The sequence below is a fragment of the Fusarium proliferatum genome (assembly GCF_900067095.1).
Source record: "Fusarium proliferatum ET1 genome assembly, contig: FPRO_scaffold001, whole genome shotgun sequence".
In the NCBI taxonomy this organism is placed as follows: Eukaryota; Fungi; Ascomycota; class Sordariomycetes; order Hypocreales; family Nectriaceae; genus Fusarium; species Fusarium proliferatum.
The window spans coordinates 429,317-453,242 of record NW_022194790.1 but is presented as its reverse complement, the minus strand read 5'-3'; the positions used below and the strand labels follow the sequence as shown (position 1 = coordinate 453,242).

Here is a 23,926-nt window from a genome sequence, read left to right as displayed (position 1 = left end):
TGAAATGTGAACTAACTATCCTTGCTGACCACTTTGCTTATTGTGGTACCGACGACCTCGCTATCTATAGACTTGATGGGTCTTTGTACGGGAAATGCTCGTCAAAAGACTACAACAAGAAACTTACATGCCAGAACACTCATGATGTTATTAAGCATTATGTGTGTGGCTAGAGTAAAGTTGCTAGGGAGTGGAGGAGGCTGGGGTTGGCGACATGTTCTTCTGACAACACAGAAACAGTGGTAGATATTGGAAACGACAGCGATGACGCTGAACGGTGCCGGGCAGCTTCAATTTCGCCGGTTCAAGTCTGAAAGGCTTCTATGGTTTGTAAACTCTATAGATTCATGTCTCCTTGGCCCCCAGCTTTTGATTGACTTCCAACTGTTCGATTATTCAGCACCATAAAGAGTGAAACGACAAGCCTCTAACTCTGTGAGAGTCTTGAGACGGTAGTTCAGTTTACCCTCCGTGCTGCTCATAATTAGAGCCGTATTGCTTTTGCGATAACCCTCATGCTCCCATTGGCCAACTATGATAGAATGAGCGTCTAAGCTTCGGTGCCGTATATGTGCCCTCCATCCCCGAGAATCATGCCAAACGAAGATTCGACAGAGCAACAAATCTATAGCCGAGATATCCGGCACTTGGACAGACTCCTCACCTTGTGATGCAACCCGGACGGGGTGACGTCTATTGTTTCTAAGTGAGCAAGTCAGCTCTATCTGCGATGGGGAGACTTCTGAGATTCTACAAGGAGTTTATGAGGCTGAACTGATTTCTGATAATTAATAACTATATAACTCCACCTAACATGATAATATCCTCACCTGCTGTCCAGTCGATATATTATGAGCCTCTTAAGAAGGAATGTAGTCCTTGACCTTGGTGAACCCAACCTTTGGAGGGTTTCCCTGCTCATCGGGCTTCAAAGAATAAAACATCTTGGTAGACTCAATATCTGACTCCTGAATCTCGGGAGGCTCGGGAGCATAAGTCATGACCGACTTAGGATCCCTCTTGCCCAGTCGCACAGCACCCTGCTTCTCAGCCCGAATACCATAGATAGGGAGACCGGCAATGGCAAACTCATGCCGAAGACCGAGAACGTGGCCCAGTTCGTGGGTGAAGATCTTCCACATGTTGGGCTTCCACTCGGGAGTGAAGGCGTCGGAGAAGACAAGCATGGAGCTTAGATCATCACCGTTGGGGAAGAAAGCCTGTGCGAGAGTGCCGTCGCCGTTACCAGCGTGATAGAGGACGAAGGTGGCATCCTTAGCGAGATGAACCCACTCAAAAGTAACGCCGATATCAGCCTTATTCCAGGCGTCAGCTGCAATAGCGAGTTGCATAGCAGCATAGTCGGCATCTTCTTGGGTCTCAAAGCCCTGACGCCATGCAGCCCATCTGATAACAGAGCCGGGAACCCATCGTGGACACTCGTTGTTGAAACCAACCACGATATCAGACACACCGTTGGGCTTCCAGTCTCGAGGGAGGGCCTTCTGCGTCATGCACACAGGGCCATTTTGGGGAAGCTCGGTCTCTTCCTCTTCCTCCTCGGGCTCCTCTACTTCTTGAGGCTCGACTGTCTCAATGGCTTCCTGTCCAAGGGACTGGGCAATGGCATCAAGGAGAAGCTCCTTCTCGGTGGGCTTGAAGGCACTCATATCTTTGAGAGTGAAGGGCGTACCGCACCAGTTTTTGTGTGGTTGGGCCAGGGTTGGCTGTGAAAAATAATAAAAGTTGGAATGTTGGGGCGTTGAATGCAGAGAGAAACTCGGAAGACTGATGATGATAGACGGTATGGAAGAGGAAAGACAATGATTTATATAGGAAGGTAAGGAAGTATGATTTGCTAAACGAACTCAGAGGCCTCACATGCTCAAGATCAAAGCTGAGCTATGAAACATAGAAGCTGGTTCCAGACCTATCGAGTTGCATACATGGCCACCTCCATTTCAATAGTCTAGTCACAAGGTAACTCCAATTCAGGAAAGACGGTATAACTATGGCTGCTGGTCGAAAGAATCCAAGAGAAATGATGTCCGTGCGCTCCATACCCTAAGTGATAGATCTTTGCGTGTGATTGGTCCAACAAGTGCGTACGTAGTATCTCACGACGGAAATAGTTTGCAGGGGCTCCGTAGCCTAAACACGGTAGGTAGCTTCAAAAGACAAGCGGCAATATTGTGGCTGGCTGTGTGTTCTATGTCTCTTACCGGGAGCAAATCAAGACTTGGTAGCTGCGCATGTTTCAACTCTTTACCTAGCCTCGGCAACCTCCTAGTGCGTTATTCCGCGTAGTGATTAGTCCAGAACGGTTTTAGCCCGAAGACGGGTGTCAATAGTTTGTTAACAGTGGCAAATCGGAGCTTGTTCTGCTTGCGTTAACACAGCCTCCCACCTCCCGAAATTGATAGTCTATATGCATACTACGTATATCATTCTATAATAGGCAAACGTTTCACCAGCTGAATGGGATCTCTAACCAAGTTCGTTCATGCCCAGCCAATATTTACAGGGGCTGCTGGCCTGAAACGTGTTAGTTGCGGGGTGATAGTGTCTAGAACCTCCGCCTATCGCCGCTGAGGGGAAAGCTAGTGACGAATTGAGAAGAACATGCAGCAGTCATCGGAACCAATTGCTGGTGTTTACAGAGATCTCGTATGATTGCCTAGACGTGATGAGTCTAGAAGTCAATAGTTCTAAGTCAATAGCACGGCCTATCTACATACTTACGAGGATAGTTCAGCTGATCTAATACGAAACAGACTTTTCCCAGTTGAAATAAATGACGCGTGCTCAAATTCTCAGATTGAATGTTATAAAGGATTAAAAGAAGAGTGTTTTCTATTGCTTATTTTCAAAAATACACATTATTTTTCCTCTTCAATTGCAACATTATCAATATGGTCAAAACATCTATCGACTATCTCTTCACAGAGAACAAGTCTATTAAACCCACACGAGAATGGGCAGACTTACTTCGCAACAACAAAGAGAAATACGCAAACTGCCGTGTCGTCTCTTTCACACGTGTCAAAGATCTCAACTCAAACTGGAAGCATGAATACCTCCAGTTCATCGTTGAAGAAACCTCTACCAAAGACCGCGCAAGAGTCTATGCTGAACGAGGCAACCCAGTTGACCTTGACTGGGTTACCTTTGGCCCAGCTGAGACAAAGGCAACGGGTAGCAGAGATCAAGATGACATGCCTCTTCCTTTGACTTCCTTGGTCTTTGGCGGCGAGTCTGGTGAGGATGTTGATAAGAGACCCACAGTACTCGAGCTGGCCGAGATCTTGGCGGCTACTACTCTTATTGGTGGCGAGTACCAGTTTTATGGTCACAGCTGCTTTTGGTACGCCTATACTGCTTATGATGCTGCAAAGAGGCAGTTCGGCAAGTGGGCAAAGGAGAAGAAGTGGCGATGGGGAGATATTGGTGGCGCTGGAAACGCTGGTATCAAAGATGCCATTGGCTTGGGGTGGTCTACTCTCTTCAAGTTCTACTATGTAGTATGTATCACATTCCCAGTTGTTGATTGTCATCTAACTTGAAGTAGGGCGATGCCAAGAAGTTCAAGGCTGAGAGAGAGACAAACCTTACATGGTTCGGAGATATGCGCCCAATTGTTGACGATTTATATATCGTTGAACAAGTCAGTGCATTCTTGGAGAAGCCTGAGAACCAAGGTCATTTCATCGAGGCGATGAAGGTTGAGGGATTCGAAGTGACTGAGGATGAGGTAAGACCTTATTTAACTGTAAACTAAGCACATCCTAATGGCAATTCTCACAGCTCAAGCAACGTCTGCAAACAAGTCAATCTCTCGCCCAGAAGCAATCCGAACCAGATGCCAACTGGACAAAGGAGGTCAGTATTCATTTCAAGTCTCACTTTTTTAGACCTGGCTAACAAGATTGTAGTTCAACCAGCTCAAGAAGGATCTTATTGACCGAACCAAGAGTGACGCGGATGCTCAGAAGTACCTTGAGTTATATCAGAGCTACGACGTACCCTTTGAGATGAACGAAGTTACGGCTGAAGGCGCTGGTAACTTTGAGACCAAGAAGGCTCTCGAAGTTACAGTGGGACGTGTTTTGGATGAGGCTTTGAAGCACCAGTCATCTCAAGATTGATATTTGAAGCTAAGAGGTCAGGATGGCTTCAGGCCTGAATGGCCGAGACGAGGCCGAGACAGTCTAGGACGGTGATCTAGTTGGAAAGCATGTTGAAAGTGCATTTGAAGATCAATGCGTGGTACTCAGGAGAGCTGAAATAAATGGGCAATAAAGGATGAGTTAGACAATGACTGATGTGCTGAGTATGAGTTTACGCTAGACGAAGAGTCAGCGGTCAGTTGGAGTATTGATACATCTCTTCCATTTCTAAGCTCCTAATGATCTCTAATTCCGGACAATATAATTAAATCCTTTGATCAAAAATAAACTTCAAGCTGTTTCCAGGATATTGGACGTTGATGTTTAAGATGTATTTAATTTAACCCAAGACTTGAATTGTCAGTCTAGTTTGTCTTGTAATCACAACATAATACATCCCCATCCCTCCCCCCCCCCTTTTTCGTTCTTGAGTTATAGCGAAACTAATCACCGGAGCCCTTATCGTTGTTCTATGGAAACTTGGCTACTAAGCAAACACTCTTCTGCCTTGTGTTGAGATATACTGCAGGGTATAATTTTCCTGAAACGTCATCGTGTCTTTCCTCTATGACAATGTTAGCTTTTGAGAGTCGAAAAGCCTATAATTGCCATCCCCCTTTCTCATAGAAGTACGATACAACCAGTGAGAAGATAGCCCACGCCGTATACCAAAAGAGAAACAAAGAACAGCAGAAACCTTACCTAATCTTTCTCCCTCCCAGGTGAAATAAACGCATTTCTTGGTTGCATCAAATCCACAGCCCACGGTATTACCCTCTCGATACTCTCGACTAAGTCTCCAATCGTTTTTAAGACTATTTATGTTGTCATCGTACGTGCTTCCACCCAAAGACTCATAGCAGTATGTTAATGCCCTCCCGAGCGATCGTTGCCCGTTGGGAACTTTTGCGCCATCAATGAGGCCAATACCCACGTCGCTGTAAGACAATGTTAGAAAGACTGTCTGTATACCTAAGAATACCTAAAGGCAAAGAATATTACTCACAGTTGCTCGTCAGGGCAGCCTTTTTTTATAGTGATTTCAAAGTAGTAGTTCTTGTCTGTTGGAATGGGATGATCTGCCCGGGCTACTGCATATCTGTCTTCACCATCTGGATAAGCGTCGTCAAGCGTTGCTGATACAACCGAATTAGTAGACGAAATATCGAGGCTGCATAAGGCTTACTCGTTATCATGATCTGTCTAGGGTCCGCGTTATCGTCCTTCTCGTAAAGGGTCGGATGTCGGTCGTTTTTATGCCATCGTTGGGGCATCTTAGTGACCCTTTTATGTCTTTGGTCTACCCTATTCATGCCGCCTTGTTGCAACCTCTTCAGAATCTCCTCCTTTATTCTCGATTGGCTGTAGACTGTGGCGTATTTCAAAGGAGTCCAGCCATCATCATCCTCCACGCTTCCAGTAACACCAGGTACGTTGATGAGCTGATTGAAGAACTCCTCGTTGCCAGCTGCTATAGCAGCATGTAGAGCTAGTTCACAAAGCTCAATGTATTGAAAGTGGTTTAAATTCTGACATGAAGCATTGATCACCTTAAACATGTCCTTGTGACCAGTTTGACAAGCCCGATACAAGACACTATATCTGCGACCGCTGCCTTGCACAAGATCCAATCTCGTGTGGGGACAGAGTATTTGTGCCATTTCCCAATCTTTCGCAGCAATTACGTGATCCAATGGGGTCTTGTCTTCATGGTCTTTTATGTTGGGATCGGCTTGTGCTTGAATCAGCTTTTTAACGAAGTCTTGGTATCTCATCGCTGCATAGCTCAGCGGCGTTCGACCAGACGGACCAGGGATATTGACGTCGATTCCCTTTTGGTCAAGAATGAATTCGAATATTTCCTCGCTGTTGGACATGATCGCGATGTGTAATGGAGTTCCGAGGTCTTGGTCGTACAAATTCGGCTGAGGATAACGTTTAAAAACTGCCTTGGCAATTAGAAGTTCCTCAGACGCCAGAGCCATATGCAACGCTTGCCCAGGACCTGGATCGAAAGTCAATAGCTTCTCGACCGAAGATTGCTGAGAACAGGCAATTGCGAGGACCAAGGGGGTGAAGCCGATAACATAGGGTTCACCCAAATCGGGATGCATTAAGGGGTTGAGAGAAGCCCCACGTGTTACCAACTCCTCAATGCAACTCACATGGCCTTCGCTTGAACAGCAATGCAGCGCAGTTTCTCCTTCATGATCCTGATGGTTGGGGTCGGCATTGGATTCCAGAAGTTTTCTTACTGCCAGTGCATGGCCGTTCATGGCGGCTCTAGAAAGAGGTGTATGGCCTTTTTCAGACGCTATGTTGGGGTCGGCGTTGAATTCTAGAAGCTTCTCCATAACCTGGACATGTCCCTTAGCGGCAGCTTTTGAGAGAGGTGTATTGCCGTGTTTAGCGCATGGTACATTGGGGTCGGCTCCATGTTCGAGTAATAGGTTAAAGAGGCTGTCACTACCCTCTTCCTCTGGATTGATAAAGGGTGCTATTAGGAGAGCGGTTCTCCCACATTCGTTGTTCTGGTCATCCCTGGGCAATCTGGCATTCAGATTCACCTTATCCTTCACCTTATCGAGCAACTCGCGTATGACAGGAACTGCCTTTTTGCCATCTAGGCATGCTCGCAAGAAAGGAGTGACGCCTGCTCTGTCTAGGTCATCGACTATGATATCTGGGCTAGAGTCCAGCAGCGTTCTCACGATGTCCAGATTGTTTGATCTCATGGCTTTCGCAAAGGGAAGTAAGCCATCTCCATTCTTCAAATTTGGATCCGCTCCAGCATCAAGAAGAGTCTTTATCACATCCACGCGACCGCTTTCGATCGCAATGTGCAACGCAGTGTTGCTAGAACTCGGGTCTATCCAGTTGAGAAGGTTTTTATCTGCTGATATCGCAAGCTTTATTATGTGAATCCAGGCATGGTATAAGGCCAGCTGAAGTAAAGCCGCACTGACTGCCGCACGATTGTGGTCTAAAAGAAGTCTCACAATGCTTTGATGACCACTTTTCGCGGCAGTGATCACTGCTGTTTGACCAAGTGGCACGCAGTCTAAGTTGGCCATCTCGTTTAAGTATTGTAAAGACGGAGGAGGAGACGCATCTGACTTTACTTTGGCCTATAATTACCTCAATACACGTGACTAAATTTGCTGCGAAAGACGACCAACAACTGGCAAACCATGAGTGGATTGATTAATCCTTGCCAAGACGCACGGTTCGTCAGATGATTATTACCCTAGATATTGCCTTACATTCCCAAGCTCATTCACCGCCCAGCGGATCCCCCGTCAGGCAAGTGGACAGGTGTGAGCGTCCATTTCACACAACCACCCTCGTCAAGCGCCTCGTAGTAAGTTCCTCCCCAAAGCTCATCTGTGTTTGCACCGCGACATTCAAATCTCTCTAAAGCAGCCTTACAGCTATCCGCTAACAAAAGGTCACTATTGGCCTTGCACCTCTCGTCCGTGGAGTTCCAGAGGGGCGGGGTAGCCCAGCCGACCAAGATAAATATACCGTGCGTGCCATTTGTTGGGAACCGATTCACAGCAATTTCTGGAAGTCCTGTCGGGGTAGGCTTTCTGAGTTTGCGGGAACCGTTACAAAAGTCGTTTATGGCGTCTCTCAGTTGGTCGACAGTGTATGGCTGCAGAGTCTTGTCGTTCTCCATCCAGGTATTCCACTTGCAGAGACACTTCTCTCCGATATTCTCAGTGAACTCCCCATCAACCACTGTTGGGTCTGGTCCATTCTTGGCTGGACATGTACCCGTCCACACTGATTCTGTAGGCTCAGATGCATCTCCTGTCGTCGTTGTTGCTCTCTTGGTGGCAGTGCCAAACATTGAATCCAAGTCTGACTGCACGCGGTTGGCTATACTTCCAAGTTGTTCTTCGCTCAGTTCCATATCATCCCAGGTTTCCATGGCGCGAAGAGACCTATATGTTGGTATTCCCGACGCAGCCGTAGGTATATCTGTGCCCGTTATTGTCTGGCTGTGGCCCCGAACCTTGCAACCGTAAACAGTGCCACAAGTGGAGAATACACCACTAGCCACCGAAATTGTTACCGTGGCATCAATGCTAACGCCATATGATGTGCTCGTAACACACAATTCGGCCGAATCGGTCTCACAGGCTGTGGGCTCACTTGAAAACGTCGGAGCGTTTCCAGGACCGACACTACATTGAAAGTTATCATCCTGAACATTGTTGTAGGGTTCAGAAATCTCACGTGAAGCCGGGCGAGTCTGGAAGTGGTTGGTTCGTATTGATCTCAATACCGCCTTTTGGGTTGTCGGAAATGGCCGGTGGAGGACCACTATCGTCGCATTAGTGAGGAGACGGCAACAAGAGATTAGGTAGACCATACGGAGAATAGGTACCAGGTGGAAGAGAAATTCCCCATCCAGAAATGGGCCCAACACATGCATTGAAGAACCACATGTTGCAAGGTACCACGAAGCCATCATCCCGAGGCTCAGGCTTAGTGACGGATGTTGTTATAGGTACGACAAAGTAAGTACTAGTTGACGAGGGCTGCTTGTTGTCACCATCACTAGTTTTAATGTGACCTGGGTCAGTGGAAGGTGCATCATCACCCCGTGTTGAGTATTCTCCCAAAGGAGGCGTCGATTTGACAGAAATGGCGCTGGTCACACCACTGACCTGTGTTTCTGGGACTGATGAAGGTAGGAGCAAGGGATCTGTGTTGTTGGTCCCGGATCCCGTTGCAGCATTTGTATCTGACTTTGGCCCGCTTGTCTCAACTCGTGATGAAGTATTGCGTTCTGTGGAAGGTGAAATCGTGGAAATATTTGGCTCATTCGAGGAGACCCAATATCGCTCGTGACTGGGGTTGTTGTCAAGTTATCTATAGAAAGGTTCGCGCTTCCACTGGATTGCTCGGTGCTGGTGGTACTCACACCAGATGGCTCAGGTAAGAAAGTCTCAGTGGCAGGGTTGATCTGTTCCGAATTCTCAGCTCTGGTTGTCCCGAGTCCAGCTGAGATAGTTGAAGAGGCTTCAGCTCTAGAAGTGTCATCAGATGAAGTACTTGGACCAGTGATAGACGCATCTGTACTGGCTTGGGGGAGTGGAGGCTCCGGAATGTCACTCTTTATCACAGTACTCCCAGTAGAGAGCTGGGATGGCTCGGGGCTGTTGATACTGGGCAAAGTAGTACTTGTGAAGCGAGTAGAGTCGGTTTCAGAATCAGGAGACCCGACCGATGACTGTTTATTAGGGTTTAGTTTGGTCTTTGAGAGCTGGAAGCCAGTCTTTGTAGGAGTACCTGCAGTAGATACTTCGCCATCTGGCCTGGTGAACACGGTTGACGCTAAATGGCCCTCCGCCCAAGCGCGGCTTCTAATCTAAGCCTTGAATCACGCGCTAGAGCATCCTCTTTCACAACTCGAACACGCTCGAAAGCTACATGGACTGAATCCCATCCAATAGCACCGAGAGATTCCAAGTCATCTTGAAATACATCTACAGCCAGCATATAGGATCTTCCATCATTGCCCGAAACACGCCTCTTCTCAGTCGTTTTGTACTTTTGTTCCAGTTCCTGGTTCTTCCACTTGTGGGTCCAAACACTGGCAATAGCGCTTTCTCCATTCCATTCTCTTTGGCCATCTATCCATCCAAACATTGGTTTCTTGTAGTAACAGAGTGGGTTGGGTATTCCGCTTTCTGCCCGATGCACAAGTTGCTCGGTTTTGCGAATGGCTGCTTGAGCCTCATGAGTGATAGACGACGGCCAGTATGCAGTGAAAATCTCGACGTTAGAGGTGAATCCAATAGCGAACATGTTACCGGTAAATATAACAATCTTGGTCTCCGGCTGCACGTTGTTGCTTGTCAGATTGGCCATTAGTTGCTGATGCTCGGGGGACAATTTGAATTTGTCCCATTCCTCCTCCGTCTCCCAATTGACGGCGAGAAAATACTGTTGACTGGACTCAATGATAGGACCGTAGTAAGGTTGGCGGAGAGAATGGCCCCATGTGTCAAGGGGTGTGAAGATTGACTGCTCTGGTTGAGAACCGTAATGGAACTTTGTCCATGTCGTGATTCCGTTTTTTTTAGCCCACTCGGAAGCGCTTTCAACGCGAAAAAGCTCTTGTTTTGTGGCCATGTTTTATTCTTTGTGTTTATCTAAGGATGCAAAAGGGGGGTAAGTTGGCTTTATGCTTGTTTCGATCACTCTAGGTGTCACAAGTCAGGGTGGAGACCAACACGGTTCAAGACCCCTGCAATGGGATTAACAGCACTAAGTGCGGCCAAGCCGATGGAGGTCTACAAAGCACAGGCCGAGGTCACGCGGAATACATCACTTGGATGCGAGAGATGGGTGGCTTTCCGATCAGCGAATGGGAGATATATAAGCATAAATGGCTCGATAATGGTGACTCTGACTCTGACGATAAAAATCGTGCCGCAGGAGACGGTGGTACCGCAAACAGTTGGCGGCTGGATCTCTGGTGTTGTGACCGCTCACTGCAACTATCTGTAGGATCCGATCTGTAATAGGAGCATACACAATGGATGCTGGCATCAGCTCACCAAGACATTTGGACCATGCGATGATTCGTCTGCGAAAAAGACCCGGCAAAAAAGTCGTGTATCTGCATTGATGTTAAAGTGAGCGTGTGTATCAGATACCTAGGCACAGATAAAGCCTGTTAATTAAGCACCCAAACTTCCAAGATCCCAGGGATGTCGGACAACCTGAACAAGGCATGATCCAAGCCAAACCTATGACGATACACTGAGTTCCAAATGCCAACTTCACAACCCAAACATAGGCACGGGTTATTTTGGCCGAGCTTCTTAGCAGATGCCCTTATTTGGGTCGGCTCTACCACCCTATCAGTCAAGTCACAATCCAGGACCAGGCAAGACTCACCTGAAACGCCACTGGCCAGATTTTGAGCTCCCGCCTCGAGCACATTCAAGGATCTCGTGGTGAAGACCCCCAACGCAGTGATCTTGATCAAGTTTCGTGGGTTTCTCGACGCCGCGGTTCTCAATCGTGAACACAATCCTCTGCGTGGCAGAATACTGAACGCACGTGGTGATCTTTTGCTTAGCAGCAAACTCGACTTGGAAAACACCGCGGTTGACGCCATCGCCTTTACACGCGCTGAAGGCGTGCATACGTGCAGCGGTGCGGTTATTCCATTTGGCGCCGCTAAAGAAGCAGGTTGCTGAGACGCGGTTGATTGATAGACCGATGAAGGCAATGAGGAGATTGAAGGGCTTCATTCTGCCAGACTTGATTGGGCGACTTTGTTCGAACTGGAGAGCTAAGAATGCGCAGAATGCAATGGCCACATGACTGCAGATGCACAGGTATCTATCTATAGCTGTGTCAGCGGGGTTCGTTTCGTTTGACTCTACTGTGATAAGGTTGGGAGTTTAAAAGAGGCTTCAGCCCTGAGGCCATGTAGGTAAAGGAAACCTATAAATATACTCCTTGCCCTCACTGTTGCCTAGGATCTTACTTTTGGCGAAAAGGCTGGAGTTGATTGGCGTAAAGATAAGTCGATAGGCGAGATGACTGGCAGGACAAGTTAGACGGATTGGTGGCGTTGGGCGGAAACGCTTGTTGGAGATTCGGACGTAATCAGGAATAGGTTTTCCGTCGAATAAAGCTTCTGCACGGAATTGATTGAAGTTAAAAAGACAACTTCCCGGATTTTCACCCAAAACAACGACTTGAACACAAATCTCCAGACCTTTTGCAACCTCGGTCTCAAATTGCGAGAGGAAGTTCAACAAGATACCAGAGGCAGATGGTCGTCTCTAAGTGGCATGGTTCACATGCTGGCCCTCGTCTATCCAGCTCCTCAAGCCGTCTGTGTTGACAATCTCGCTCCGGTCCAGGTACGACAGCACTTTTGTGAACTCCTGGATGTACTCCGAAACCCGACGGGAAAGCTGCCTGTCCATCTCGAAGGGGCAGTTCAGCAGGGAACTCGCAACGCTGCGGACTTTGTAGATCTACAAAAAGGTTTGAGCACTTGCTGACCAGATGGTGAGACGCGACTTACGAGATATAGGCCGTTGGGCTCTAGGTAGGCATGGGGGATGCTGTGGAGGATGTGCAGAAGTTGGCGGGCTACATCTTCGCGGTCCCTCCAGTTTTGCTTCAGTTGCGTTGTGATGTACGCATCATCTCCCTCGCGGTCCTTCATCTCTTGCAAAGCAACATCCATTTTATCAAGCAGAAAGTTCTGTAGCCATAAATGACTTACATGTAAGTTGGCTCTGGTACTCTCATTCTGCAAATGCTCGACATGAGCCTCAGTAAAAGCACCTTGCCGCCTATCACTACTGTCAAAAGGTTGATAGTTGTCACCTGGTCCCCATTGGCGCATGTGCGTTGGCAGCCCGTCCAGGATGTATCTGAGTTGATCAAGGAGATCTTTCAGCTTCGACAGACGCTCCTCTGGAGATCTACCGAACCCGCAGTTGCAACCGTCATTGACCATGGCCTCCCGCATGCCCAATAGGAACGCGCGAGATGCCATGATGAAGACAGTTGTGGAGTGAAAAGGCGCATCCTCTGCTGAGTCGGCGTTGTTCGGTAGCCCAACGGATGGTGTTGATGGAAGCTGGCCGACAATTCCTGTCTCGGTTATGTTCTCGTCGACGATGTTGAGAGGCTCTAATGCAGCGAAATTAACATCTCGAATGGTATAGTTGTCGAGATATGTCAAGTAGTTGCATCTCCCTGGCTGTATCTTGGAGTGCCTGCCTGTTTGTCAGTCAAGATCAGTGGTCGATAGTGGCGGGCTTACGCAAAAGTGTAAAGCTGTAGCCAGAATGACTTCTTCCGTAATTGAGTCTCAATAGGATTCAATCCCTCGTACTCCGACACAAGGTGCATACCCAATAGTCTCGCAAGCTGCATGGACTCCGCTTCGAACATGCGGCTTTGGTTGATCTGTCCAACTTGAAACGCTCCGATCGAGAGGCAATATGCAGTAGCCCATTTCCGATGGCTGATATGGTCCCAGTAATCAGCTGGCCGAAGACGGATGCACATCTGTGAGCAGTGGCTGATCATAGCCGTCCGTGTACCAAAGCGAGCTGCTAGAGCGTGGTAACTGTCAAATTTCGATGGCAGCAAGCCTACAGTCAACGAGACTATTGATACGAAGAGCAGTAGGGTGTCGAGGTCGGTGGCATCTTTGTTCGTCGCCAAGTCGGCGCGGAACGTGGGAAGGTGAACAACAGGAACGAGGGGGTATAGATGGTCGATGTAATCAGTCATGATGGTCATGAACAAACTCCGAGGACAGATCTCATCGGTTTGGAACTGATGCTCAAATAACTCGACATTTTGAGACGGGTTGAAGTGCGCGACATGGCTGTGAACGGGTGGACAGCTTGGTGATGGCGCATTTGGCGATGATCCAAATGTCAGAGTCAAATGGGAATTGCCAAGAGGTGTCGGTACTTCTGCAGGGAGCGTGTCTTCTTCTTCATAGTGAGTCGGGCTCTCGACGTGTAACTCTGGAGAAATAACTGCTGGTGGCTGAGTCCTGATAGTTGTTAGCCAGGCTCTCATATGACGCGACAATACCAATAGTCCAATATAGCTACCTTCTTCTCTTTGGACCTCTAGGCCTTGTCGGTATGTCAAAGCTACACTGAATATGCAGTCTCGAACACCCAACGCAATGTGACGCTGTTCCTGCACCATCCCTCGGGAACACGCACTTCCTCCGCCGAGCACGACACGCATCACATGCCCTGGTGCTCAATTGTCTCGCCTTTTCTCCGCGAGCTGTGATAGACTCATCAGCTTCATTGTCGGTTGACAATAGTGACGTGCTGGGGTCTGCCATGATAGGTAGCCGCCCAGTCGGGTCAGTTTCTGGGGTTGATGAGGCGGAGAAATACAAGACTACGGAGTTAACCATGGCCCGCTGGAGTGGTCAGTGAGCGTCATGTGCCGCTTGGACTTTTTCGTTAGTTCGTTTTTGTCGGAGCCGCAATTCTACGCCTAAGTTGGTGGAGAACTTCCGAGGATTCGGCAAAAACGACGATGTCTACCGATCAGATTAATCGACGTGCATCAATTCGGCTTGGCGTGAGTTTGAACTATTGAGAAATTATCAAAATTCGACTCATTACAATATTCCGCTACGATGCAAGTTGTGTGTTGTGAAACCATCAATGTCTTGGCTGTGACATTTTCATCATCTGCTTGATCAGCATAAACAAGTCATGTATGACCTTCATGCAATATATTTGTCCAAAATATGAGATGGAAGTAAATTGACCTCACAATATTAACACTTCAATGGAACCAAAAGATCTAAGTTTTCATTTAATGGATTATCAGATCAATCACTGTCTAATAACAGAATAAAAAAATGGTGTTTCATAACATATAGGGTAGTTGACTCTCATCACCGAAGTCCCCGCCACGTCGTCGCGCTCTGAACCGTAAACGTCTTCTCCAGAAATTCACACCTACTGCTCATACCCACTAACACGGTATAATCTCCGGCGTCACTGCACCAATAATCCTCCCTCTCACTCCAGTAACTCGTCGCACGTAGCAAATCCAGCTCAATCGTTGCGACACCACTCGCTCCTAGGTCCAGATTGATCTTGGCAAAGCCCTTGAGCTCCTTGCTGGATCTCGTGATCGTGTCAAGAGCAGACGCAGTAAGCGGTGTTGGATGCGGTGGCTTGACGTAGACTTGCACGACAGCAGCGCCGGAGCGCGAGCCAGTGTTGCTCACGTTCACACTCACTGTCAACATCTTGCTCTCAGGCTCCCGATGCTCTTCGACACGAAGATCAGAAAGCTCAAAGGTAGTATAAGACAAACCATGCCCAAATGGGAACAAGGGTTCAATGTCAAGCGTGTCGTACCAGCGATAGCCGACATGCACGTCTTCACTGTACAGAACGCGACCTCCCTCTGACCGGAAGCTCAAGGCACTAGGATTATCTGCCACGCGTCGGGGCATCGTGATTGGCAGTTTGCCAGACTAGAGCTGTTAGCGAAATCAACGGTATGTGACTGGTGTTGACTTACAGGGTTCGTAGCACCGAATAGCACATCCGCGATTCCATTACCAGCCTCATTACCACCAAACCACGCTTGCGCAATAGTGCTAGCTTGGTCCACCCAAGGCATCGAAACAGGCGTGCCACTCTGAATTAGTACCACTGTATTAGGATTTGCTTGCAAAACTGCGGAGATCAGGTCATCGCTACCAGGAGGCAGAGACATGTTTGTGCGATCTTGACCTTCACTCTCCCATTCTCCACTTGTTCCGACGCAAAGAACGACTTGGTCAACGCTCTTGGCCAACTCAACAGCGTCTTGGAGTGCCTGCCACGGTTCGAGTCTGGGGCAGCCTCCGAGGCGCATACCGCCTTGGCCAAAGTCGACGACTCCAGAGACTTTGAGATCTGAGGTCTTGTCGCAGCCCCAGCGCACGACGACGTTGTAACTCTTACCGCCTTCCAGCATCTTGCATCCTGTTTTCTCGACAGTGCCGCAACCAAGGAATGAACTGCCTGGCTTTTGGTCGGTGACATTCGAGACTACCAACTCGCCATCGATGAAGAGTTCCCCGGTACCATGGACACAAAGACCAAAGTCCCATTCGCCTGAGTTCTCGGGAGTCAAGACACCCTCCATCTCAGCGTACCAGATCTGTTCTAGTGCTGGATGCTCGTAGTCCACGAACCAGATATTCGAGTCATCCAAAATCCTCGTTTCCAGGACCTTGCGTGTATCTGGTCCGGACGTGGGAGGCGGATCGTTGTATATACGAAGAGTGAATCCTTGACGCTGTTCATCAACCGTCTTCAACAGCTTGCCGATTTGCGGTAGTGATCGATGACCATAAAGACCCTTGGTGAAGGAAACATCCTTCGCAATACCCTTGATGCCCTCCAATGGCGAAACAGTATGGTACGCTCGAAGACTTGCACTTCCACCGCCACAATAAGTGCTGATATCCGCGTTGGGTCCAATGACCGCGACCCTTTTCGTCAGATCAAGTGGCAGAACTCCCTTCTCATTCTTGAGCAGTACCACAGACTCTGCAGCAGCTTCTCGAAGAAGACGAGTGTTCTCATCACTCTGAAGCTGAGTCTCCGGCGCGTTTGGACGGATGCTGGTGTTCTCGATAGAATGCTTGACCAGTTTCAAGACATTTCTTACACGCTCATCCAAGGTCGACCTTTTGACCTTGTTTGATGTAACAGCATGCACCAAAGTCTCACCGCGCCATCTTGTAGGACCCGGCATTTCGAGATCTTGTCCCGCGTTGATAGCCTCAGTTGTACTGTACGTGCCGAACCAGTCGCTGACAACTAATCCCTCCCACTTCCACTCATCGCGCAAGATATCCTGCAGCAAGTGATGATTGTCTGGTGCATGGGTACCATTGACCTTGTTATACGCCGTCATGAATACCCTCGGACTGGCCATCTCCACAGCAATCATAAACGGGAGAAGATAAACCTCCCTCAAGGCCCGTTCCGTGACTTGTACATCAACAGCCATTCTCGCGCTTTCCATATCATTACAGGCAAAATGCTTCATCGTAGCAGAAACGCCATTCTTCTGCACACCACGCACATAATTCCCTGCTAAAATACCCGAGAGGATAGGATCTTCAGAGAAAGACTCAAAGCCTCTCCCGCCTAACGGTCCTCTCTGGATATTAACGGTGGGACCAAGAAGAACATGAGCACCTTTGGCGTGAGCTTCGTCAGAGAGTAATTGCCCAAGGCGGTGGATTAGATCAGTGTTCCATGTTGCGCCGAGGGCGGTGCCACAGGGAAGACATGATGATGGGGTGCTGTCGAAGAAGTGAGTACCTCGCACGCCGTTGGGACCGTCTGATAGGCGGATTGGGGGTATCGAGAGGCGTTTAATTTCTGCTGTGTGCCACCAACCGACTCCTTGAGATAGAGTTAATATTGATCTTAGTCATTGGGACATAACTTTTTGATGACTTACCGGCTGTGAGCTGGATCTTTTCCTCGAGGGTCAGTTGTTGTATGAGGGCCTCGACATCCATTCTGGGATACCTCATCTCAGTTGTTGATTAAACGATGATGTGATTGACAATTGACAAGGAAAGGACTTTAGCTCGAATAGAAGTGCTATTTACTAACCAAAAATGTCAGTGAGCTATATAGTTCATGAGCATGATCGTGATCTAGCATTCTCAACATCGTGCTCCATCATGAGACCTAATTCTCCGCCAGAGTTACAGTCAATCCACCTTTTATCCAAGACTGCACCGATGATCACTTCTATCATGCAAGCTATCCACATTTCGAAGAATTTCTTGCATGATGCGTCGATTCTCCTTCCCGAATTCCCTTCGAAATCATCTGCCGCGTCCGTGACAAGGGGCGGAGAAATACGCCCCCACCAAACCACCAAGCTCGGCAGACTGAGCTCACAGCCAAATCTCAATTCTCCGCTTCACAACAGACTTGTCCAAATTCGTTACGTGAAGTCCCCACCAGCAAATCTCCGCAATGCGACGCCGCCCTTGTAATTTTCTAGCGGTATGGGGAGACGCGAAAACGTCTGATTCCCCATGGGCAGAATTTACTCTGGGGTTTGACAGAGCTTAGTGTGCCATGTGACACTTTAAATGGTATGGAGTATTTTGGTGGGTTTTTTTTCGTTCGTCAGAGACGCGTATGGGAGGAGTATATAGACTCCTGAATATCCTCACCAGGATACGTGGTAAATGATCGGCACAGGCCTTTGACATCAAGTGTTCAATTATCTCTTGGGGCTGACCTTCAATATCTTTTTCTATTCCTTTCTGCCTACGAGAGTCAAAGTGGTCATAACTATACGCAGTCGATATGGGCACCGTCGCTGAAGTTGGCCATGGGCCGTCCCATCAACCATGGTGGAAGACAAGCCACTTGATCAAGCTCAACGCCATCATCCTATCCCTCGTACTCTTCTGTAAGTCCCCAACACAAACACCCAAACCCTCCCACTAATCAACTTCTCCACAGCCTCAGCAAACGGCTACGACGGCGGACTCATGGGCTCCATCCTCGCCCTCAACACCTGGAACACATTCATGCACCACCCCACCGGAGCATATCTCGGCTGGATGACTGCAATCTACTGGCTCGGCAACGGACTCAGCACACCCCTCGCAGCATGGTGCTCCAACCGCTACGGCCGCAAACCAGGTCTCTACGCAGGCTACTTCTTCCTCATAATCGGTGTCGGCATGCAAGCTGGTGCACCCAACGAGAAAGCCTTTACGTACGCTCGACTCTTTATTGGTTTCGCAGCTGGCTTCTTGGGAAACTCTGCGCCTGTGTTGATTAATGAGATCGCGTATCCTTCGCATAGATCTATTGCGAGTGCGTTGTTTATGTGTGGGTGGTATGTCGGCGGTACGATCTGTGGATGGGTTACTTTTGCGTGTCGTGTTATTCCTAATGATTGGTCCTGGCGTATTCCTGTCCTGCTACAGATCTTCCTGCCGCTCTGTGCTCTTCCGGGTTTTCTGATGGCGCCCGAGAGTCCGAGATGGTATGTTAGCGTTGGAAGACTTGAAGAAGCTACGGATGTCATTGCGAGATATCATGCCGGTGGCAACAGGGATGATCCTATTGTGAGCACGCAGATGATGGAGATTGAGGCTGCTATCACTGCTGAGAAGGATGCGGCGAACAGTGCCTCTTATCTCGATATGTTCAAGACCAAGGGAAACCGACATCGCTTGTTCATCTCGGTCACGCTTGGTTTCGTTGCGCAGTGGGCGGGCAATGGAGTTGTTTCGTATTATCTGCCCCTTGTTTTGACCTCAGTTGGTCTCAAGACTACGACGGAGCAGACTCTGATCTCTGCATGCCTCAACGTTTGGAATCTTCTCTGGGCTACAGCCGCAGCAGTCAGCGTTGATCGACTTGGTCGACGATTCCTGTTCTTGACTTCGGCGACAGTCATGTTTCTATCGTTCGTTGTCGTCACTGCCCTCAGCGCCTCATTTGCCAAGTCTGGTGCTTCATCAGTGGGATTGGCTGTTGTGCCGTTCCTATTCCTCTTCTTTGCAGGATATGACGTTGGACTGTAAGTTTCACTCATGTCTCGACACTGTCACAGCTAACATATTTAGAACACCATTCCTTGTCGCTTATCCTTGCGAGATCTGGCAATTCTCTCTCCGATCTCGGGGCCTCACGGTTGCTTGGTGCACAACCGTCGCGTCAATCTTCTTCAACAGCTTCGTCAACGCCATTGCTCTCGACGCGATTCAATGGAGGTACTACATTGTGTTTGCTGTGATTCTGTTCATCTTCATCTTCGTTGTCTATTTTACTTATCCCGAAACACGTGGACACACGTTGGAGCAAATGGCGGTTATCTTTGATGGTGAAGATGCAGTGCCGTCTCAGGCTGTTGCTCTGGAGAAGTCCGATGTTGAGGAGAAGGAATAATGACTGGAATGTTGAGATAAGATAAGAGCTGTTAGTAATCAAAACAAGCATCGTCGATCGTCGATCTAATGACATGATCGACGATTGATTGGTCGAGAGTGAATCTGACGTTTTAGGCTGCCGCTGCTATCAATGACGTCAATGTGAGTGTATCATGTGCCCGGTCTCGTCGTAAGCTTGATTCCTCTCAAAAAGGCTTCTCTCCTCTTCCTTTCCCCTCTTCTTCTGTATCAACGCTTTCTCTCAATCAAATCGCCAATCAATACTGCAAAAAGTGACAGTCAAAATGCTCAACAACGCCGTCTTCGCCTTCCTCCAGCTCTGGCTTGCTACGCTTGCCTTTGCTGCCCCCATCGCTGACGAGGTCACCGTCACTGGCGCTGAGCCCTGGCACTACGGAACTGGTGGTGGAATTATCGGTTTCATCGTCTTGGTTCTCGATATCCTTGTCTGGAGTACGTATGCCCATATCTCCCTCATGTTTTTAATGGTGCTAACAAAGGTACAGTCGAGGTCCTCCAGTCGAACCGCCCCGTCTCGCACAAGATCCTCTGGTGCCTTGTTGTCTTCCTCTTCCCCATCGTCGGAATGATCGTCTACTACCTCTTCTCCAACCGCAAGTCTCACATGCGCAACTCTGACTACACCCCCGTCCCCTAATCGCGTTGTGCATCAATTGACGACAGTCACGCGACATGCAACAATAACACGACAAATGAACAAATGAGGCTGGGGAATGACGTACGAGGCAGTGGGGATACGGAAGTGGAAACGGGCAACAGATACATCAGATAGCGACTTGTTTTTATGGCAATGAATTGACGAAACATTTACTGGGGAGCTCCGAGTACGCCTTGTTAATGTGACCATTACCCATGGCCGCGACCATGGCTGTGTCATTCAGCCTGGCCAACACCAACTAAATTGAGTTTCTGGCTGTTTCCATCCCCTGTTTGGCAGCAAAATAAAATGCTGTTTCTGCCTTGACTGAGTAATTATCCCAGTTTATTACATTTACTTGCACAACCAACTGCATATGCACATCTACGCGCGCGACAAGTGAAACACCAGCATGGGCGGAGCATCTCAGCCGGCCGTTGGCTGAGGCCCAACACAATGTACTTAGCTACACCAAAATCCATAGAAACACCACACAAATAATTGCAATTTTATTTTACAATCTACGGCGCTTCTGAATTCACAATGCCACCCAATCAACGGGAGATTCAGCGACAGCTGATGAAAAAGTACAACATCATTTTTGATGGGCCAATTGACTCAATCCCCAATCCTCAGTGGCCGAGCAATTGCAACACCATCTTTGACCATATCCGACAACTTGGTAGAACAGACTACTCAGAATACCGCGAGAGCATATCCGCAGATTTCACACGCTTCCCATGGAGGCACCAGGTTCAGCGGCGCGCAAAGCGTATTGCAGAGAGCGCCAAACGCTGCTTGGGGAGCAGGAAGAATGAAAGCGGATGGCGGTTAGCACTCGAATCTGAAGTCATGGCCCGATTTTCTGTAGAGATTGCGTGGTAAGTCCCTTCGAGCTCTTCATTCTTGACAAGATTGCTAATTACTGCATAAGTCGGAATTGCCGCGGCCGGCTTTGGCGCTCTGAGCAAGAAGTCGAACCAGGCACTCAACCCGCTGAGGAGGGCGATGCTAATTCTCTCAGGGCTCGGCAAAGGAGACGCCAGCCCTGCACATGTAATCCCAATAACTTGTCACGAGATATGTGAGTGTATTGTGTATCCTTGCCAAGTCTGAACTAAGTTCATCTCCATAGACCAGAGCAAGGAATTAGCCCTTTGTTCGACGATAGAGCTGAAGAAGCAATAATCTACTCAAGTGAACTACGGGCCGAACTCCCAAGACGCGAACATCGCCCTGATCGTGTTTATGGACTCCAAGTCACTGAAAGGTTCTCTCGGCTACTACACTATGCCGAGGATATCAGGAGTAGCCCGTTCAGAATTGACGGGGACCCTCTTGTGTTTCCCTTTCTCGTCATTGAGGCAAAATCCGAGAAGAGCACTGATGGTTTCGCCAATAACCAGGTTCAGACTGCCTTCGCTATTCGAGAGCTCCTGTCTATACAACACGAACTAGCACAGGCTACTAATGAAGGGAGGGAATGGGATGGAGGTCCACTTGTGTGGTTCCTATCCTACAGAGGCGAGGAGTGGAGAGTATTCGCCGCCTACATCCACGCTACCCATGATGGGATGTCTTATGTAAGTACAGAGCACATGAAACAAACTTATAGTCTAACATTTCTACAGCGAGTAGTTCGCCTTTGGAGTGGCGAAGTCGACTCCCTGAATGGTGCGCTTCAACTACTTCTCATCATCGACTATATCGCTGATTGGGCGCGGGACATCTACCGCGAGGGTATTGCACATAGCCTTCAGAAGTTGGCACCCATCGACTCAGAAAGCTTGAGGCGCGATGACGATATCTTGTCCAAGGCTGGAAATGTCAGATCATGGATTTCCAGTATTTTTGAAAAGAGCCATGACGCAAAAGCCCAGCCAGTGCGAGACCCTCTATGCGAATTCGACTGCGCCCTTGGGGTCTTCCGAGACGCTAGATTTGTTGAGTCCCAGTGCATCGGTCTAGTTATCACCCACCACAATGTCGAATACTTTCTACGGACAGCCACCACGGACTTGGAGACAAGAGATCTAATATCGGCTCTTATGGACAGTTTAGAGCGTCCCTGTCTTGTGAAGGGCCAAGTACTGAATGATTTGGAGCTCATGTGGACAGATACTGATCGCAACATGACTGAGATACTCAATCCAGAAGAGGTTTTCTATGTCGTTGTGGTAGCGAAATTCTATCTCAGTCCAGGATGGAAGCCGACGAGAGAATTGACTCATCTAGCGATCTCGAAGAAACTTGTTCAAGACTCCATGCGGCACCCAGCTGGACCCCTTTCGCGCATCAGACAACTGGATGAGGCGCCGCTAGTTGAAGACCTGGAATCATTCCGCGGCCTTCTCCATATGTCGGCCGAGGATAATTTGAATGCTTGTCTTTATAACTTTTGCCTTCGGACTGATACGCCAAATAGAGCACGACGTTCGGAAATCAACTACGTTTGGAAGACCTTACCGACAGTTGCATCGGACGATGCTGACCCGAAGCTACATGGCCGAGTCTTGCAGGCATGTGCACAACCCAACACAAGGAAATTTGTGCGTAAGCTGCATTCCATATACAAGATTGGGAGGAATGAAGCAGATGTTTCATTTATCCGTGTATCATCAACCTTGGATCAACTAGCCAGTCGGGAGGATTTGAAACTTCGACCGAATCTCTTGGAACGGACTGAATGGCCATGGACAGACGATAGGGGGTTGAAAACAATGAAAACATTGAATAGGGAGTTGATCGTCGTCACGAGGACCGCTGTGGTCACATATTTCCAAGCGGCTATGTGCGTATTTATCCTCGATTCATCACTAGCGCAACGAGGTATTCCACAAGCTCTCTTCTCTTGTCCACCTGAGTTTCATGTTCTCATGTTCAACTTTGACGAGGATCCCAGCGACATTGGTCGGTGGGGAACCTCACTATCCCCTGAAGATGAGTTCAGAAAAGGTTGGAACTTTGCCATTCATACTTCAGACGACATCAGTCGTCTCACGGATCACTTTCAGAACTTCAAGCGGCAGCTACGGCAGTATCGGGGGTTTGGATTGCTATCCAAGTGGAAGCATGTTACCACGGGTTGGGCCAAGGATCAGAATACTGGATCTCTGGACTCTACCTCAAATCGACCTTTTATAAGACATTTATACCAGGCTCCGCTGAGTAGCACATTACTCAAAGAGGAAGAAGGTGAGTATGACGGATTGTCTTCAACACCCTTCTACTCCGGGGTCGAGCAGGCGAATGATGCTACAGCGAGAACACCCAGGCCATCAGAGAGAACGACTGAATCAGTACACATACCAACACGTGAAGGAACAGTGCAAGACCCAGGCAACACTCCAGACGGCGACGGCCGTGCGAATCCCTCTACTATGTCAGAGCGACGAAAAGGAAAAAGGCCCATGGGAGTGGTGGACGAAACTGACGAGGCTGAATCGTCGGCACATGCAGAACGACGAGCTCGTCAGGAGCGGGAAGTTACCCAACGGTTTAACAGTGACTTTCTTTCTGATGAGGAGCTGGAACAAGTATTGGCAAAGGGAAGGCTTTCTTGAGGCGACAAGTAGTGGTTCCGTGGTATTTCCCTTTTAGTTCAAGCTTTTCTGT

The 23,926-nt window shown here is 48.6% G+C and overlaps 10 protein-coding genes across 10 annotated transcripts; 4 read left to right on the top strand and 6 right to left on the bottom strand.

The window, feature by feature from the left end:
- Positions 1 to 860: 860 nt before the first annotated feature.
- FPRO_01977 (uncharacterized protein) lies at positions 861 to 1,670 on the bottom strand (the record flags this gene model as incomplete). The annotated part of the gene is made up of 1 exon (XM_031225484.1): positions 861 to 1,670. One exon carries the CDS (start codon positions 1,668 to 1,670, stop codon positions 861 to 863), a length of 810 nt encoding a protein of 269 aa, XP_031074496.1.
- A 1,242-nt stretch (positions 1,671 to 2,912) lies between these two features.
- FPRO_01978 (uncharacterized protein) lies at positions 2,913 to 4,145 on the top strand (the record flags this gene model as incomplete). The annotated part of the gene is made up of 4 exons (XM_031225472.1): positions 2,913 to 3,521; positions 3,569 to 3,751; positions 3,805 to 3,879; positions 3,933 to 4,145. 4 exons carry the CDS (start codon positions 2,913 to 2,915, stop codon positions 4,143 to 4,145), a joined length of 1,080 nt encoding a protein of 359 aa, XP_031074495.1.
- Positions 4,146 to 4,636: 491 nt separating this feature from the next.
- FPRO_01979 (uncharacterized protein) lies at positions 4,637 to 7,240 on the bottom strand (the record flags this gene model as incomplete). Its single annotated transcript, XM_031225461.1, has 4 exons — positions 4,637 to 4,731; positions 4,869 to 5,104; positions 5,173 to 5,302; positions 5,353 to 7,240. 4 exons carry the CDS (start codon positions 7,238 to 7,240, stop codon positions 4,637 to 4,639), a joined length of 2,349 nt encoding a protein of 782 aa, XP_031074494.1.
- Positions 7,241 to 7,443: 203 nt separating this feature from the next.
- FPRO_01980 (uncharacterized protein) lies at positions 7,444 to 10,313 on the bottom strand (the record flags this gene model as incomplete). The annotated part of the gene is made up of 5 exons (XM_031225450.1): positions 7,444 to 8,356; positions 8,409 to 8,495; positions 8,547 to 8,880; positions 8,925 to 9,488; positions 9,563 to 10,313. 5 exons carry the CDS (start codon positions 10,311 to 10,313, stop codon positions 7,444 to 7,446), a joined length of 2,649 nt encoding a protein of 882 aa, XP_031074493.1.
- A 695-nt stretch (positions 10,314 to 11,008) lies between these two features.
- On the bottom strand, positions 11,009 to 11,443 carry FPRO_01981 (uncharacterized protein; the record flags this gene model as incomplete). The annotated part of the gene is made up of 2 exons (XM_031225439.1): positions 11,009 to 11,036; positions 11,085 to 11,443. 2 exons carry the CDS (start codon positions 11,441 to 11,443, stop codon positions 11,009 to 11,011), a joined length of 387 nt encoding a protein of 128 aa, XP_031074492.1.
- Positions 11,444 to 11,983: 540 nt separating this feature from the next.
- FPRO_01982 (uncharacterized protein) lies at positions 11,984 to 14,034 on the bottom strand (the record flags this gene model as incomplete). Its single annotated transcript, XM_031225428.1, has 4 exons — positions 11,984 to 12,181; positions 12,232 to 12,934; positions 12,982 to 13,728; positions 13,907 to 14,034. 4 exons carry the CDS (start codon positions 14,032 to 14,034, stop codon positions 11,984 to 11,986), a joined length of 1,776 nt encoding a protein of 591 aa, XP_031074491.1.
- A 567-nt stretch (positions 14,035 to 14,601) lies between these two features.
- FPRO_01983 (uncharacterized protein) lies at positions 14,602 to 17,244 on the bottom strand (the record flags this gene model as incomplete). The annotated part of the gene is made up of 3 exons (XM_031225417.1): positions 14,602 to 15,192; positions 15,240 to 17,125; positions 17,184 to 17,244. 3 exons carry the CDS (start codon positions 17,242 to 17,244, stop codon positions 14,602 to 14,604), a joined length of 2,538 nt encoding a protein of 845 aa, XP_031074490.1.
- Positions 17,245 to 18,052: 808 nt separating this feature from the next.
- On the top strand, positions 18,053 to 19,651 carry FPRO_01984 (uncharacterized protein; the record flags this gene model as incomplete). Its single annotated transcript, XM_031225406.1, has 3 exons — positions 18,053 to 18,158; positions 18,212 to 19,283; positions 19,330 to 19,651. The coding sequence occupies 3 exons, from the start codon at positions 18,053 to 18,055 to the stop codon at positions 19,649 to 19,651; spliced, it is 1,500 nt and encodes a 499-aa protein (XP_031074489.1).
- A 286-nt stretch (positions 19,652 to 19,937) lies between these two features.
- On the top strand, positions 19,938 to 20,311 carry FPRO_01985 (uncharacterized protein; the record flags this gene model as incomplete). The annotated part of the gene is made up of 2 exons (XM_031225395.1): positions 19,938 to 20,106; positions 20,160 to 20,311. 2 exons carry the CDS (start codon positions 19,938 to 19,940, stop codon positions 20,309 to 20,311), a joined length of 321 nt encoding a protein of 106 aa, XP_031074488.1.
- A 543-nt stretch (positions 20,312 to 20,854) lies between these two features.
- Positions 20,855 to 23,874, top strand: FPRO_01986 (uncharacterized protein; the record flags this gene model as incomplete). The annotated part of the gene is made up of 4 exons (XM_031225384.1): positions 20,855 to 21,192; positions 21,246 to 21,395; positions 21,447 to 21,894; positions 21,943 to 23,874. 4 exons carry the CDS (start codon positions 20,855 to 20,857, stop codon positions 23,872 to 23,874), a joined length of 2,868 nt encoding a protein of 955 aa, XP_031074487.1.
- Positions 23,875 to 23,926: the final 52 nt, after the last annotated feature.